We start from the raw sequence: 18631 nt of genomic DNA, 5'->3' as shown, positions 1-18631 counted from the left end.
GTTAATGCTCGTCTGTCACTTGGACGCATGTTCTGCCTGTCAGCCTTCACTGTAGCAGCCATCTAACGAGCAGCGCTTTAACGATGGAGGAACTCGGCGTTACAAACAATACGCATCATTACGCGCTACAGTAAACTTAGTCGAGTGCTGACTTAAGTGTTTCCAAGTGAATGAAAAAAGATCAGGCACCGACATCTCCTTGAAACTGTCGGACTTGATCCCACTCACTTCCAGATCACTTTCTCTAAGTTTGTGATGTGATTTATAAAACTGCCTGCTATGTGCGCGGAAAAATTCTCGAAGTTCAAACACATTTTATTTAGGTATATATACTGCACTCTTGTGGCATATTTAAAGAATATTTTACTTTAACAGAGGCCGGGAATCATTTTCCAGACCACATTCTGAATTTAGATATAGCCTTCATATGTCTACATGTCCAGTCACTTGTCCTTCTGAGGAAAATTGTTTCAGACATCTTAATAAAATGCTAATAACACATAAGCGAAAAGTTTCATGAATTAAAAAGTTCATGGAAGTTGAATGAAAACCACAGATACTTTGCTAAACGTTAAAAAAAGAGAAAACACAACTGGCAGCGTAAGAGTACATGTCGGCTGGCCTGAGAATGCAGTCGCGACTGACGCACCGGTCGCCATTACAATCTCTATGCCAAAACTCTGCATTTTGCGCGTATTCTAAATAATATACACTTGGTTTTTGTAAAAAGAGTTAAAGGAGGAGAAAGTTAACTCCCTGTTGACTATTGATATTTTTCTTTTGCTGTGAGTAAAGGATGCGTCACAAATGCCTTTTTCTTTCAGCTTCTTTTATTTTGGACCATTACTATTGTAGCTGTCTCCGATCTCGGTTTCCAAATCTTCTCTTTCGTCTTCTCTTTAATGGCGGCATGTTTGCCTACTGTAGTCTAGAAGCTACCACATGGTGCGCCACTCTGTGACCAGGGGCGAGGGCAAGACCTCTCCACATCAAACAGTGGTGGGAGCAGGACACAGATCTGTAGCTGAGAACCTTTGGGTCACTGGGGGAAATGACGGGGCAAGGAAAGACAAATCACCTGAAGGTATCCCAAACAACGCAACTCTCTGGTAGAAAGAAATGAACGGTGTTACGTTTTGTCTCTTTGCTGTTTTTTTACGCAACGTTTTTAAAGCACAGAACGGAATCCGCGCCCGTCTTAAACTCCTATCATAAGGTGATATATTTGCACATTTATCATATGGATGCCCATACTTCAACTTGGTATTTCACGCTATAGACGAGTACGACCCGAGGCGTACATGAATATAACTGGTCTGTGCTATCTACTACTCTCTTTCAAAATATTTGGATTTTTTCTGCAAACGTTTATGAGATCAAGGTATAACCAAATATTGAAAGATGATTTATTCTCAATTTTTACTGGAGTAAAATGACATGCTTACACAATTTATTCCTTTGATGCACTTCAATCAATGGTTTATGGCATTGCCCAGCGTTCTGTAACGCTAACATGTCGTTCGTGGTTAAATCTTTACTAAAATAAAGCAGTGCCCGTACTTCCGCGCCATCCCCACGTACCAATCGGGCTTCATTACCCATTTAAAGATATGGCGCGTTTACAAAACACAAACATACAGTGTGCAGGCTATGTACAGCAAGGCTTTCTCAACCTTTGAATGACAGCTTGCTTCTTTGTAGTAAACATTGGTTTCCTAATCATCACAGTGTGACCATGGTTTGGTGGGGCCGGGACGTGGCAGCCTCTCTGACCACCTGTTGTGGTGCTTGACCTTAATGACCCCCCTCTCTGGTCATTCCGGCCCCTTCCGTCCACCAAGGCCAGAGGAATGTCTTTTATGTTGTGGTCACTGTTCGTCACAGATGGTGGAGAGACGTTAAGGAGTGTTAATACATGCAACATATGACACGTGGCACAGTTCGTGCAATGAAAATGACAAGGAGGTTCCAAGTTTTTTGGGTTCTTTGAATAATTCAAATAGATTTTAATTTTCGTATTTACAGTTCACTATTGGTCTTTTTATACATGGACTTATTCAGCAACTGCTCTGAAACGCAACTAGAACGAAATGTAAAGATAATTATTTTGTCCCGGCAGGTTGTCATTTGATTGTTTTTGTCATTTCTAATATACTAAAAACAATTTCAGACACCGTATTTGAAACGACAAAAATAAATAGTGATTGCCGCCCCAGTCCCCGTTTAACGAAGGTAATGTGTTATACAGAGCCAATTTCTCTTCCAACCCGTGCTTCAAAATAAATAGACCGACTAAATGTGTTTAGCAAACGTTGGTCAATTCCTGGCGTGCATATTTCGCTGAACATGTATGCAGTGATGTGAAAAACGTTCTTTCTACAGAACAGTGGTGAAGTATATTGTTGGTGGCTTTGGACAAGTTCACCTTGCACTTGAAATGAAAATCTAATATTCGCTATGAGTGTGAGGAAGGGGACTAAGGACATGGGTTCTTATTCCACGGATATTACGTAATATTAAAACTTGTCGAATCAATATCCGTGGCTTTCCGATGTTTGTTTTGGATTTGTTTGCAGCAAGGCGTCCATTCCAGACCATACCTTGCTTTTCTGTTTTCTGACCAATTCGGTGTCCCCAGTGTCTGCTTTCCTTAAAAGCTTCTCTCTGTTGCTTTTGATCATAGTTCTTTGCCTCTTTCTATGTTGTCTGAGTTGATTACCTTTCTATTAAATTTCCCATTATGCAGTAGCAGTGCCTTTCTAATAGAAAAATACTGTTCTACTGTAGCCAGACATTGAAGCTGGAACTTAGTGCGTTTACGAGCACTTTTTATTTAAAAGGGCAATAATAGGATAACTCTGGTAGGGAAGATGGTGATGATGATAATAATGGGATAACTCTGGTGGGGTAGATGGTGATGGTGATAATAGTGGGATAACTCTGGTAGGGAAGATGGTAATGGTGATGATAAAAGGATAACTCTGGTAGGGAAGAGGATGATGGTGATAATGATAGTGGGATAACTCTGGTAGGGAAGATGGTGATGGTGATAATGATAGTGGGATAACTCTGGTAGGGAAGATGGTGATGATGCTAATAGTGGGATAATTTTGGTAGGGAAGATGGTGATGGTGACAATAGTGGGATAACTCTGGTAGGGTAGATGGTGATGGTGATAATAGTGGGATAACTCTGGTAGGAAAGATGGTGATGATGATAATAGTGGGATAACTCTGGTAGGGAAGATGTGATGATGATAATAGTGGGATAACTCTGGCACGGTAGATGGTGATAATGATGGTAGTGGACAGTGGTAGAAAAGATGGTGATGATGATAATAGTGGGATGATGCTTGAAAGAAGATGGTGATGATGAAAATAGTGGGATAATTGTAGAGAAGATGGTAATGAGTGGGATGATGCTGGGAAGAAAACCTGGAATGCTGATGGTGACGATAGTGGTATAACGATGAAGGTAGAGAAGATGAAGATGGTGATGATAATAATAGTGGGATAGTGCTGGTAAGGAAGACAGTGATGTTGATAGTGGGATAATGTAGGAAAGATGATGGTTTTTCAATGAACCGTCAGGATAAGTTAATGCAAATTACGAACAGGACTTTGATGGGCAATCTGCAGAAATGATGGCTATCACGGGAACTTTGATGCAAAAACAGTTATAGTTCTATGCTTTTGTTTAGTGGATACTGAAGCCGTTTCCCCTACGGCGCTGTGCATTATTGACCATGTAAAGATTTGTTTCTGGTCAAACAAACATGTGTGTATAAGGTTTAATCTTGCAAGAAAAAGCACTTATTCGCAAGGCCCCCACTTGAAAAGGTAGTGTTCCAGAAAATTGGAAGCGTTCTTATCGGAGGTTCCTCTTCTCGGATTCCCATTTGTGTTCTGTGCTCGAATAAAAAGCATTAGTTAAATTCACAGGGGGTCATTTCTCCTTCAAACTAAAGAAAGATGGCCGGAGCTGGCCACTACATGTAGTGTATACTATGACCTGATGGTGATTTGGCTTCTGTTGTCCCTGCTAATTCATTTTGATTTGGTTTCATTTTAGGCCACAAGTGACCACAAGACTTCAATTTAATGCTCTTTCCAGTTTTAGATGGTGTTTTTTGGTGCAAAGAGTAAAGCGAGGTATTCCCACGCCTTGCGGCTAATCTCTTAACGGCCCAGTCCTCGTGTTTTATGTGCGTACATGCATGTATCCACACGCTGCAATGATTTACACAGATAGCTATTTAATATGCGTTATATTTCATTAATGGCCCTCTCATTAATTTTGATAATAGCAGTAAAGGCAAAAAATTATTAGATATACGGACGTTCCTCGGCGACTTAAAATGGAACTGCCAGTGATAGAAGAATGAAGGGTTGACTAAGGATTGTTACTGCGTTTCACGTTTGCTTTAGCAATTTGAAAGACCCTCTCTAAAGATTATATATCACTTCTATTACACTTTCGTCTAATGTTCGTTGTTCTTTCCTCATTTTAATCAATGCATTCATTGTAAGGCTAAACATGTAACAATCTTCCCAAATATCAGCCATAATTTAGTGCTGTGTTTTGAAAAATATCAGTGTTTCTAGACTTAAATGTAAGTTGTAGCCTATTCGATATATATAATTGTTAAGTCTGATCTAATATTTTTAAGAAATAAGATAAATGAACCTGAGATCGACCCGTAGAAAAAAAGAATATGGTGCTGTCAAACATTACCACCAATCGAAGGTAGACACACGTCAGCACCTTAGCATCATCCCGCCTTCTATGTGGTATAGAATAACTACCATTGTTTACTGTAAGAGTGATCCCAGAGATTTAGATCAATCCAGAAATTTAGATTTAGATCGACCTAACTCCCTGGAGGTTCACACTAAATTGCAGTCAGCCGAGCGTGCACCATATTTAATTACCCCCTTACAGCTTTTAGTAGGCGGGACAGACATTTAAGCCTGTTAAGCTGACACCAATCTAGTGAGACTCCCCAGGGGGATAGATCGATCTAAATTGCTATGGGAATGGGGTCTAAGTCACGATATGTTAGTATGCTTTAATCAAAGGGTTATTCACATCGGTGACTCTATGAGGTTTCATCGTGAACAGGCCAAAGAAATTAAAGTTTTTTTTTATGGAAAATTATTGGTAAAATACCAAAAATCCGGAGCTGTAACATTGCAGACACAATTGCACAGATTTGTTCATCAAATTAAACGGCAATAACTAAGGCGTACGCTTATCGTCCTGGCGATTCCTCTTTCAATGAACGCTGACACAAAGCGTTTCCACAACTGTGCGGCGATCAAGTAGTTAAAACCCTGGGCGCCTGAACAAAGATGCCCTATAGAAACAGGATTCAATTATTCAATCATCAAAAATCACTTCTATTACGCTTTCGTCTAATGTTCGTTGTTCTTTCCTCATTTTAATCAATGCATTCATTGTAAGGCTAAACATGTAACAATCTTCCCAAATATCAGCCATAATTTAGTGCTGTGTTTTGAAAAATATCAGTGTTTCTAGACTTAAATGTAAGTTGTAGCCTATTCGAAACAACCCTCTGTGTTTTCCTTAAGACGGGGTCGTATGTATCAAGTCTCTTGTGTTTATAAATGTGTCCCTGTACTACCCCATATTAACCCCACCTGTCCCAAAACAGAGGAAAAAGGTGCCTGCGCTCTGCCAGGTCTAGGTAACGAACACAGAAAGGGCGTTGATCTACACTTACATCCACTCACTTATTCCACCTTTCCTTATTTTCTTTGTGTTCAATCAAGTGTTATTAGCACATGGTTTTCCGATTGTCGTACATATAAGGTAACAGAAAGGTTAATTCAAGTCTGAAACTACGTCATGGACACGTGCACCTCGGTGTGTGTTCCCGTCGGGACAGACTTCTTTACTCTCTCTCTCTCTCTCTCTCTCTCTCTCTCTCTCTCTGTGTGTGTGTGTGTGTGTGTGTGTGTGTGTGTGTGTGTCCGTGTGTGTGTTTTCTCAAAATAGCTTTTATCGGATAATCTTTATGCTTCTGTTAAAGTTCTTTTCTTGTTTTTCAAAAATTTTTTCAACACCTTGCGTTCACTTGACAATTCTTATAAGACTGCAATTTTAAAATACTAGTAAACCTAAATCATGAAAAAAAATTAAGGTTACAGAAGATGGTCAGTGAGCAACAAGAAACAACAGTAGTTTTGTTCAAAAAATTACTCATAGCTTTAGAAATAGCGGAAGTTTTAAATGATTTGTTTATAGAAAAAAAACTCCGAAGTTGTTCGTTCACAAGGGCTCAGATTCACCTTATTGAACAATAAGCGACGCAACATTACACCGTCCTACTGGCCAGAGTTGCAGAAGATTGAAAACACAACTGTGTGCTAGATATTTGAAAGAAAAAAAAGAGCATTTCAGCAATGAAGGCGAGGGTAAAACTTACCCTAGACCGCGTTCTCAGAGCTTTACACTCCGCAGTTTACTGGAGTAGTGGGAAATAATAGTATCCTATGTTGAGGCACGAGGCACGCGATATTACAAGTTATCTGTGTACAGTGTTGCACATTGGGCGCTATATATTCAGAACAATTTTACAATCAAGAAACATGGGCTCCCCGCGAATTTAGAAATCCTAAAAGAGATGCAGGCATTTCTAATTTCACTTACATGAGCGCCCCCCCCCCCCTCGTTGCCCCTCCAGCGCCATACGCTTGACAAGCAGGTGTCTATAAAAAGCTGAACAGTTAACAAGGGTTCTGTGAAGGACGTGCTGTGTATGGCAGGTCTGGGGACACTGGCTGTGACGTTTCTATGGAAACAGGAAACCGTGTCCAGCTAAAAAAAAGGCAATTTTACATCGTCCACACTCAAAACAATACAAATGTTTTACAGGACTGTAGTAAGCTTGGTGTTTTAAAACCCAAACAGCAGCACAAAACTTTACAAAAAAGATTTCACTACAAGTTTACCCACTTAAAATATTGCATAATATACAAGTTAATTGGACGAACGCTGCGGTTTTCCCTTATCAGCTGTGGACACAAAGGTGGAACATAAACATTCTGCAGTCATTTTTTATCTACACAAACAATTATGGATTTTTTTCACGATTTAAACTTCCTTCTGATAATTAAGAATTTGAGGTGCGACTTTAACCCCATTCACACGAGACACTTTCAATCGCGATTAGTGCCAAATCGCGATTCTATCGATGTAAAGCTTCTAGTGTGAACGCAGTCGAGACGCCAAATCGCGATTCAAATTAATCCTACTCGAGAGGTGGATTCTATCGATGTAAACTTAAATCGCGATATAAAATTTCCTAGTGAGAACGGGATCGATGTTAACACCGGAAGTTGAGGACTTAGGCGCGTGCACAGTTTATATCGTAAGTACAATACAATACAATACAATAAATTTTATTTCATGTCGGGTATAAATTTAAACGAAACATTAGCTAAATACATCTATTCGCCGACTGGAAAGTGAAAGAAAAGAAACTGTCCACGCAATTTCAAGTTTCTTAGCAGTCAGCAAAATGGCCACGAGGACGTACTGGTCTGAAAACTCAGTGGCAGCATAACTAAATATTTGGGCCGATGAGAGTATTAAACAGAAAATAACACCGTACACACCGAAAGCATGGTCTTGAAGGCAGCTACTGCGCATGATCAACAGGATATACCGTGACTCCCCTAGGGAGCGCAGTTGCAATTACCAGATCTAGCAAGGTAAATCGCGATTTCGTTTTTACATGTGTGAACGCAAAAAAGTGAATTTAGCTAAGCGCGTTAGAATCGCGATTCCCTTAATCTCGATTAACCATGTAGGTGTGAATGGGGCTATTGTACAAGGAGCATACATTTCCGCTTCATATCACACGAAGGAACCCACATGTTGCAAAGACCCGAGAAAAGCAATCGTCTTCAAGTCGTGATAACAGCAGAAACAAAGTGTCAGTTATTGACACTCAGCGGGTCAACGACCTGTGTAATGTGTGCAGTGTTCGGAGCTTCGCCACGCAGAAAAAAAACGGTGGAAGGAGGACCACAGGAGACGCTTGGAATAAAATGCTGCTAACGCACCAATCAGGGATCTATTGCTACACAGCTGTGTCGAAATATCACGGTTTATTTGATAACTGGCTTTCTACAATACTGTGTATCGTCACTGGTTTCAACAGGTCTCTACACCTAAATACCCAATGCCAACGTCCCGTTATGGTCTCACTAGACAGACTAACCATAGTGAAATAATGACGTGTGTTTTCTTTCTCAATTTCAGCTGTAAATCGCAGAGATTCGATCAACGACACAGCCTCAGGCAATTCTACCTCAGACAACTTAGACAACTATCGTAACTTAGGCCAGTTATTATGTGAGTAGAGATGTGTGAGCTTTTCCGCCAGGCATGACACTACGCTTTGTTTCAGCACCCTCTTCATACTGAACCCACGTTACGTCACGTCACGTGATAACCGGTAACCATGGTAACATGTTCTATTTTTTATGACCAGCATGCTTCGAACGAATAATTCACATTTCCCTTGATTAATTTGTCGTTTCAATCAACTTTACTGATGAATTCCGATGAATAGAATGCAACATATTAAAACAGAAAACCGTAAAATAATTCGGAAAAAGAAAAAGCGTTCGAAGCATTACGCCCATGATGTCATTTGAGAGCACTGACGTTGAATGATGGTAATTAAACGAAGGCAGGTTTGTACCAAAAATTGACTTTAACCTGCTCTGTGACTTAAAAACAAAATGGATTTTATAGACCCATCCAGATATGAAAGCTCAAGGACTTATGATAGTGTCCGTATCATAGGTTGGGTGACAGCATGATTGCAGTTTCATATCCGGAAGGGCCTATTTTAATGTCTCCATATGTTACCAACCACCCTGAATATTATTTGCATTTATCAGTAACATCGCAATGATTTGACAGCGTTGGAAAAGACAGAAACCAACAAGCAGACGACAGTGTTCTCTGTGCCACATCTGAGGCGTCAGTATGTTGTATCCAGTGCCTAACATGTCTTCTAAACTTTGAGCACATGGAAATCTGGCAATGCAACATAACTGTACTGCTGGTCTATGTGTTACTATTCATTGTTTCCTGCCTGATCTAAAGCATGTATGTTGTTATGTTTGTTGTAATTAACCCACTGTGCAATTTCAGTTCAAGAAGTTTCAAATGTGGAGTGCACTAATAGCACGTGACCAAACCGTTCTCCAGCATCGCAGAGTAAAATGTAAGATGCCTGAAGTTATTTGATAATTTGAACTACTTACTAGTCTACATGTATTTACCTGCACGGACTATTTTACTCATTCCTTCACCGGTATTCACATTTCTTGGCGTTTATTCACTTGTCAATTAACCCGCACTGAAGACCACTGCACACTGTTGTGACAGTAGCAAGAGGTGCTACAGAACACGTGCACACGAGATGCATGTACACAAACCCAAAAACACGTATTCAGATGCACGTGCGCATGGACACGACTAAGGTCTCTGCACAGTGTATCTACGTACAATCAACATATGCATAATAAGCAAACAGTCAAGATACGAACCTGTGATTTTCATTTAATCTCTTGCTATGAATTAAAAACAGCAAAATGGCCAATTAAATATATAGGCCTATTTACACATTGAAACAAACGAGTACAAACAAGTGCGCAATCTACAAACTGAGGTGTGTGTACCTAAATTAAACTAAAGTGACGTCTGTCCACACTACTCCAGGGCGTGATTCTAATTTACAAGCAGGTGTATTATGATTGTCTAAATCATATTGTTGAAAATATTCATGCACACAGCACTTAACGTAAAAGAAGCCGTTGTTTAAGTCTGGTTTTGCAGACTTGTGGCCCATTACAAGCATGCGTTGGTTTTACACTACTTCAGTCTAGAGTAGTAATAGTGGCGACCTTGTTTGACCGCCAGCCACTACCGTAAGACAAATACCAGATGCAGTTAATTCTCCCAGCTCTGACCGTCTACAACGGTTTATTAGGCAGGATAAATGTCAGGTGAAATAGAGCGTTTCAATGAACCTAGCCGGCTGGTCCAAAAATTGCAAAGGATTGCGATAGATGTGCCGCGATGCAATGCCCCTATGTGTGCGTTATATGGGTTGTGACAGGGTTGTTAAAAAAGGCACCAGTGTTCTAACGTAGCTTCGCTACAGCAATGCACTTCAAAGAAACAGATATGGGGACTGTTTTTCACTTACTTTAATTGTATTGACTAGAGATTTTTATTTCCGTTTTACGCCAAAGAAAGTCTTTTTTTTAGAATGACCAAAAAACTGTGATCCATTAGCTGAAAACAATACACCCAAACACGAAACACTAAGACCCCATTTCCAGAGATTAGATCGATCCAACTAGATCGACCTAACTCTCTGGGGGTTCATGCTAAATAGCCGTCAGCCGAGGGGGCAGGAAAGTTAATTACCCCCTTAAAGCTTGTAGTAGGCGGGACGGGCATTTAAGCCGGATTATCTGACAGTAATCTAGTGAGACTCCCCACGGGGATAGATCGATCTAAAATCTATGGGAATGCACCCTAATATAAAAACATCATCCTGCCCACAGTAGATCTTCAGTCCATCATTTTATCTGTCAATTTACTTTCTTGATGTTAGCTTAGTTCTCTTCTAAAATCAAAACAAATGCCAACTCCACACCCTGACCAAGTTGCACAGGTATTGTGTCTGTTTGTTTACGTCATCTTTCCTTTAGGACACAAATACATCGAAATTAGGACCAAACTTTATATTTTAAATTTTCAGAAGCGCCATATGAGCACCCGTACGTGAGATTTTATTACTATTTTGTATCCAATGTAATGCATATGTTTTTTAACACGTGCACCACAAATCGAAATATCACTATTTTATATGTAAAACAGTGGCGAATATCCTGACCCACCCCCTTCGATTTCTGAAAAAAATCACACCAATGGTCCCCTCTTGAAATTAGAATTTTGACTAGCTGAATCATAGTTCTAAACCGTACCAAATAGGAACGTTCGCTCTCTAAAATACCAAAATTTGTCAGGACCCTGAACCCCACGCCAAGGGGGGGGGGGGGGAGGGTCGGCCCCGTGCCCCCCCCTTTTCTTGGATCTGACATTGCTAAGTCCTTGAAGGGGGAGGGCATGTGCTGCCTCTTTTGTGGTACTTAAATTATTGCGTGTAGATGTGAAGAAAGGATCACCTCTGTGTCTTCACTCCCACTTCCCCCCCCCCATCTTTTAGGATATACGGGTCCCCCAGTCGGGGGTGATATAAAACCCCTTCTTCCAGTGTTTCGGTTTTTGAGTTGAATGAATTATGTTATTCCCGTTATGCTTTCGCTGATTCCTTTACGGAAATACTAAGTTTTTCTTTTTTTATTTTTGTCTAAGACTTTGATACCTACAGAATACCGCCCATCTGTTATTGAAGGTAATTTACGTTTGTTTGAGAATGTCACTTCACGTGATTTACTGAAAGAGAAAAGCTTGAAAAATTATAAAATAACTCTAAAATACTTTGATAACTATTTCTTTTGATATTATAACTAGATGTTATATAGAAAAGGACTGAAATATCAATTTTAAAAAAGTGGAATTGATAAAATTTAAGCTAGCGTCTTAAAGCTGATCTCTAACGGACACACGCACTCTGATAAAAACCACATCGCTGTATTATTTCAACCGCAAGCTACAGTACACGCTAGAATTACTGTCAAATCACACGTATATCCGAAAGTATTGATACAGAAAACTATCCAGCCAATTGTCAAGGTTGTGACATGTCGGACTAGGCGGTCGTATTTACCTAACAATCAATGACACAGATCGTTGTGGTCTGCCGCCACCGGCTGACGTTTACAGTACATTATATGTTGGCAAGCTACCAGGACCCACCACGCTATCCCTTATATGCTGCATAGACTTAATGTGAAGAATTGTTCAGAAACGGTTGCTTTATTTCTGACCATCGCCTTAAAGATGTTTGCATCTACAAAATGTTATTTGGCTGTTTTGTTTTAATGGAAGTAAGTTAGTGGAAATCAGCGATGACTCATTTTGAGGTGCAAGATCAGCCGTCTCTACTCGTCAGATACTTTTCCACTTTTTTCCTGTGGATTCTACTATGTATGTGTATTTTTAAATTGTATTTCAGAATTAGAGATACAAGTCGTAGGTTTGAAAGCTAAATATTTCTATATATTCTCTTAAATTTTTCCAGTGCTTATAATTTCCAGCACACTTAAAAAAATCTTTGATAACCTTTTTCTTAAATGCAGTTGCGTGCATAGCTTGTCATATCTACCCTGGAAATGCTAATACTTGTAATTTCATGACATTAAAAGCAAAAAACGACTACAGAAATAAGTACAGACACCCTGAAAATGAGAAGATACAGGACTATAAAACCCGCGAACCGTGCAGATAATAAATCACGCCGTTGGGTACTGGGTACAGAGTTAGACCTTCATGGTCCTTATCGAGGCTTTTCTTTAACAGGATATCTTAATGTCATTTTATTTAACATAATTTAATTAAGTTTAATATAAAAATGATGAAGAGTTGATTAAGTGAAAGTAGTTGCACTATGCTCGCGCTCCTGTTAAATATCAAATAAATCACCTTGTTTTTCCTATAGGACGGGTTTTTGGACAGAATTACTGAGAGCGATGTAATATAAAAAAACTGACGTGCACGAGTACTTAAGCATTGGACCGCTAAGGTCGACCTGCTTGTAAATCAATCAAATAATATTCAACTCCAGTTTTAACCTTACCCTTTGCTGTCCAATTTATCGCTACATAACACCCGCGGTATGGGTACAGGGGCGTTGTACGGGAGTAGTTTTACATGGAAAGGATACTTCCTTCATGAATGAGTGACAGCAACGAAGCGCTAATTTTTCCAAAAGTGAATGTATTTTTGATGTAGAAAAAACAAGTTATGTAAATTGTATGTGTTAAACAAACGGTTTGTTGACCTGAAACGACCGGCTGCTAGTTTTGACGAATTACAGTTGGAATGGAAACAATGTGGAAATTATGCTTGCATTGAATCTACAGGAGTATGCTTTCTATTGGTATAAGACTATTACAGATATTATCTTAATAATCATTTGTCTGCGACCATCTAACCTGAGCGATTTTTATGAATGAATGCGATCAATGTTGTCGGCTTTTAACAGTAATGTAAAAAGTGGTTCACTTAAACGTTAATAGCACCACTCTTCATGCCTCAGCTTTATTTTAGAAAGAATTAAACGAGTTGTGTCTCGAGAGTGTGCTGACAACCCACGTGAAGCATGAAACCGACGCTTAACTTATTCTGAGGAAACAAGTTTTCACTCAAGCTGTACTTTTTTCTTTCGATTTGAACAGAGATCTGCCTCGAAGGCTGCCTCACTGTATAAGTAAAAAATGCATGTGTATTGAAAATTAAAGGGAGGTTCCTTTGAAGAAAATCCCGTCTTTAATTTTATAACTTCATGTGTAAACAACCGGGCCGGCGTTCGTACACTTAAGTCAGTTGAAAGCTACCAAATTTTGAAAGTGCTTTTTTGCAACGTTACCCTAGCTCCAGTAAAGCGAGAAATTTCGCTGCTGATACAAACTGCCAGATCGTTTCGACGCTTACACAAACTTGAAATTGCCAAACTATGCAATACGATGCGCGAGTTTCCTGTTACTTCATTTTAGGTTATTTACCGACACGAAAAGACGGCATATGATAGATTATTGACTTCTTTCTATGTGAATGGTGCCAATATCAAAGACTTCGCTATAGTCATCGGTTCTTTGTATGATAGTTCTGAAGAGGAGATAACCAATTTACTGTAAAACTTGTGTCAAAAAACTGCACTACACCACAACATATATACGATGGTGTGTGCTTGCGGGAGTGAAGACCATATTGACGCACGTATCTCCGGAAAATGCAGCTTTCAACAGTTTTACTTTAAATCAAAGAAGGTGAAATGCTGAAATTGGCCCCAGATTTCTGAGCGCCTGAGAGATCGGGAGAACGCCGGTGACTCCACCTAGGCGGGTTTTTGTGGGGGATCATTTGATGCGCCTTGTTCACTTTTCTTTGTAATTGCCTCGAGGGGACAGGGCGAACCCTGGGCAGAATAAGAGCCTCCGTGAAGCTGAATGTCTCCCTCTCTTTTCTTTTTTCTCCTTTTTTGCATAGTAGTGAAACAATGGTACAAAAACACCACCGTGCAGAGGAGAGAGTGGCGGGCATGGTTCTAATAGACTGGTTTTGGAGGGTTTAATAGACTTGCAGCACACTGCTAATTCTGCTGTTTTCACAACATTTTCCACTCGGAATCGGGTTACTTTAGCCAAACAAGAACCAAAAATAATGATCAGTAATGAAATTATAGGTACTGCATGACGACAAAATTTCGGAGGGTACCTAAATCGCTGCTAAGTTCGAGTGAATTGCCGTCGTGAGGAGGCCGTGGGAGAGAGAGGGCACGCTTGTCGGGGTTTTACCTGCTTCTGACACAAAGTTGGAACCATCGCGCGGAAGGGAAATGAAGCGCTTGTTTGTATTGCTTGTTTTGCTCGTTTGCTGTGTGCACCGATCAACTGCACAAACAATTTGTAAGTAATTACCGTCAAAATATTTGTTTATCGCAAATTAGTAGCAATTACTGGTAAATCCGTAACTGCCTGTTAAAAAATTAGCGAGCGATTTACTTTCTTTACTTTGTAATTGAAACACACAAACACCACTGTTTGAGCGGTAATCGAAGGCATTCACTTTTGGGGAATTCTTAGCACGTCTGCAGTTTTACTACGCAAATTTATTATCGTTGTTTTAACTTTCTTTTTTCAGTCTGTGTGCAGTTTTTCAGTAACATTTGGACGAAAGCGCCAGTGGTTGTGTCGGCCTACGATAACACGTTAGCAGGTAAGTCTTCCTATTTAAAGCCAGCGTTTGATGAATGGGGTATATCAAACGATATCTCATCGAAGAACGCGTGGCATTTAGGGAAAACGCCGCATTTTTGTACACTAGGTCTACTATCTACAAAACATCTCTTTTAACTATATTGCAATTTAAAAAAGAAAATCATGTAAATATTGTGAGATTATTAGAAAAAGAATCTTATCTAGAATGAAGAATGTGTCATCTTTGATAAAGATCATTAGAGACGTTTATTAGACAACTTTGTAGGGCCCAGTTAGTTCTGTGTTGGTTTAGGACTTATCATAACCCTTGTTACTGCGTGAGTTGCTTTCAAAAGGTAAAACAAAAACAGTATCAGCGGCATAACAGTAGCCAATGCCCTGTAACTTTCTGTTGTCATAACAACGTGCAGATATCACTCTCTGGACTGCCCGGCGAGCGATTCCCACATTCAGGATTTACATTCAAAACATATATTGCGGTATCCAGATAAAACATACGCCCTCGGCCTGCTCCTGGACAAGATAAGATTACTGGCAATAACAGAAAGACAAGATATTTAATTTATTAATGATTCCTGCGTGTTTATAATCTGTGCATGAATGAATCGGACCATTTATTTTAATTTGATGGCAGTAAGTCGAGATGCCTTAGGTATAAACCTATGGTAGAAACATGCAGGCTGAATTATCTTGGTTTTTGCAGGTTTGCATGACGAAAGTTTCTTACGAACGTGAAAGTGACCTTTTTGCAGAAAAAAAAAACAATATGGCCGGCAATTTACCCGTCTGTTTTAAATGATGCCTTCAAGGGCATCGCGAGACAAAAATCTTGAATTGTGAGAGAAAAAAGCAGTGACATACCAATCTGGGACAATGATCACTCAAATGCTTGTTATATTTACGATTTAACGATGAATCAGAAACAGGCTTAACATGTAAATGAAACAATGCAATACTCAATTTATAACAGACAGGAATTACTGGCTCATATTAAACTGGTAAAAGATTTAACTGGGGAGAAGTTTATGATTCATTCATTTTTACCACACAGTCATTTTTTAACAAATTAAAACAATTTGCCACGCCTCTAGGACAAAGTGATAACAGAGAAAATTGTGAATTGTAAAGCAATTTTGCAATTTAAAGAAAACGCAATTCATATGCGTGTATATCAATCTTCCCTGAGTTTGTTGCTGTAGAATCTGAAAGTACGTTTAGTGAGCAATTACTGGTCCATAAGCCCTACTTAGCATTTCACACTAACCGAGCTCGACATTCATGCTTCCTCGTTTATTGGTCGCAACATCAACTTGGTAAAAAGATTACACGCCGCAAAGTAATTGGCCGAGAAAGAAAAATATTTATGAAATAGGAAAGTGCCACCCAGGTCACCGACTAAAACTATTGTTTTGCTAAGAAAGTCAATACCTTGACTAGCGTAGTAAACATGCCAATTATTTTCAGCATGGTTAATTGTTTGAAATGCCAAGAATTAGTGATGTAAAAGGGCAACGGGAATTAACAGTTCAAACCAAGCGTACCTTTGAGATACTGGCTGTCATTTTTTTTTAGAATTCCTAATGTGTTGAACAAATGAGTGAATAAAAAAAGAAAAAAACCACCCGAAAAAAATCACCCGAAAAAATAAAAAGTAAATGCTATGTTATATGCGGATGTGATCGTTTAAAAACGTGGGGGGGGGGGGGGGGTAAAGTGACTTCTGCATAGATCTCAGAACTCTGGACTGCGACACAAGTCAAATCAAAGTCAGATTTCGGGTTAGTCATTTCAGTCAGACACTGTTAAGAAATCCACTTAATGCTGTTTACTGGGTTAATGCTGTCTGATAGAGGAGAATACTTTCCTCGTGTTGGTCCTGTATCTTTATGCCACAGCAGACTATTCTACATGATGCGCAGTACAAGTCTTCATTAACTGCTGAATATAAACATGTAGTGGACAGGCCTTAACGGCACTGACCACTTGTCTAAACACGGTTTAATTCCTAAACCAGCAGGTTGAAAACTGGACGTAATTCGCTCAAACGTTTGTAACCATGCCTTCGCTGCTTGCTTCAAGTCAAATAGTGGCTAACTTGCCGTCTCGATTGCAGAAGTTTAAGACAAAGAACGAGTAAATCGGGCGTACAGATGGTGAATTGGAATTCATTCTACCTCCCATTGAAAACTGGCAGCGTTCTACGCGTTAATTCAGGTGTATCATAGGGAACGCAGCCCGCGTAACCTGGTATTTCAGTCTCGCAATCACAACTGTAAATTGCTGAAAAAAAGCTATGTCAAGTGTAATTACGTAAGCCGTGTGCGTGAAGAAACCCAAATCGGTAAAAAAGTGAAACACAAGTTGAAATAAACAGGTTGCCTTTTTCTAACTAAGTAGACACTAATGTGGATGGCAAATAGCGGCTTATCTTAAAGAACCCCTTCTTCAAGCCAACCACTCCACAACACAGACGGGCAGATTGTACAGTTCTGTTTCGAATAATCTCCACGTGGTGAGAATGTACACCAGTATCACCACCAGTGAATCCCGCGGGATAAAGTGAACCGAAATACTTCAATCTTTGTCTGGTCACAGTTTTACTGCAACTAAAAAGGGCAAATAAACACCCATACACGTATGCACACATACACACACACACACACACACACACACACACATGCATTCATACAGGCACACATGCACACGAAGACACGCGCTTGTGTGTACACACACAACATACACTCAAATGCATACTCAAATACACATAAATGCATACGTATACACACGCGCAAACACACACACACACACACACACACACACACACACACACACTATGACAGTATCACAACATGGTGCCTTTGAAGAGCATGTTGTATTATCTGAACTTGAATGCAGATTTAATCATACCTTTGTAGCATAAGGAAAACTATTTCTGTTTTATGGCGTTGTAATAATTCTGGGCGTTGACCATGATTAACAAACATTACAAAGCAGGACCACTGGTGGTACGTAAGGAAGACAGAATACCAGACATTCTTCTGTTGCCACCTTCACAAACTTCACCACACTTACACTTCCCTGAACTAACAGAATTAGGCGGGAAATTCCTGGAATGGCTTCAATCTATGGAGGTTTGAAAAAAAAAGGCTTCTGCTTTGTGGAGGTGTCCATGTAAATGGAAATATGTTCAAAATATTTGATTGATTCTACAAATCGCTTGGAATTGCTCATTCACTGCTAAAATCTGCGATTTATTTGAGAAAGTTTGCGTTCGAATATGAAGCGACGGGGAATCAGCAAGAATAGGTTCAGAAATTGGTCCTAGAAACTGGCATGTGGCAATACCGTCAGAGATCATCGAAATCATCTTATAGAATATTGCATTAAGAGCTTATACACCAGTTGGTTCTTAGCAATATTTTCGTATTAGTGAATAATGATAAAAAAACAGTAGGAGTCATACAAGCTAACATATAGATCAAGAAAAACCAGCTAACATAGCGATTCCTGTGGAAAGCATGCCACTAAATGCAGAGAAACACGCTGATTTGTTTGAATGCAAAAAATCCTGCCTCCTTCCGGTCCGTCTCTCTCTTCTTTTATTTGTTGCATGCTGGAGTTATTTCTACCAGTTACTGAGTTTATCGAAGCAACACGATAAGAAATATTTCGAT

The 18631-nt window shown here is 39.6% G+C and overlaps 1 protein-coding gene across 3 annotated transcripts in view; it reads left to right on the top strand.

The window, feature by feature from the left end:
* LOC106173124 (protocadherin Fat 4) overlaps positions 1 to 18631 on the top strand; it is a 44183-nt gene that overhangs the window by 1351 nt on the left and 24201 nt on the right. For 2 of the 3 annotated variants that reach the window (XM_087000685.1, XM_087000686.1), the window contains exons 2-3: positions 8290 to 8382; positions 14881 to 14955. In XM_087000685.1, the coding sequence (XP_086856811.1) occupies positions 8290 to 8382; positions 14881 to 14955 (168 nt within the window). Of the gene's footprint in view, positions 1 to 8289; positions 8383 to 13702; positions 14646 to 14880; positions 14956 to 18631 lie in introns of those variants that run through there. The other variant, XM_087000687.1, reaches the window with a different exon arrangement.

Source organism: Lingula anatina, chromosome 1, assembly GCF_051362555.1.
Source record: "Lingula anatina isolate TDL-2025a chromosome 1, LinAna3.0, whole genome shotgun sequence".
Taxonomy (NCBI): domain Eukaryota; kingdom Metazoa; phylum Brachiopoda; class Lingulata; order Lingulida; family Lingulidae; genus Lingula; species Lingula anatina.
The sequence above is the reverse complement of the archived record's forward strand: the minus strand, read 5'-3'. Positions and strand labels throughout refer to the sequence as shown.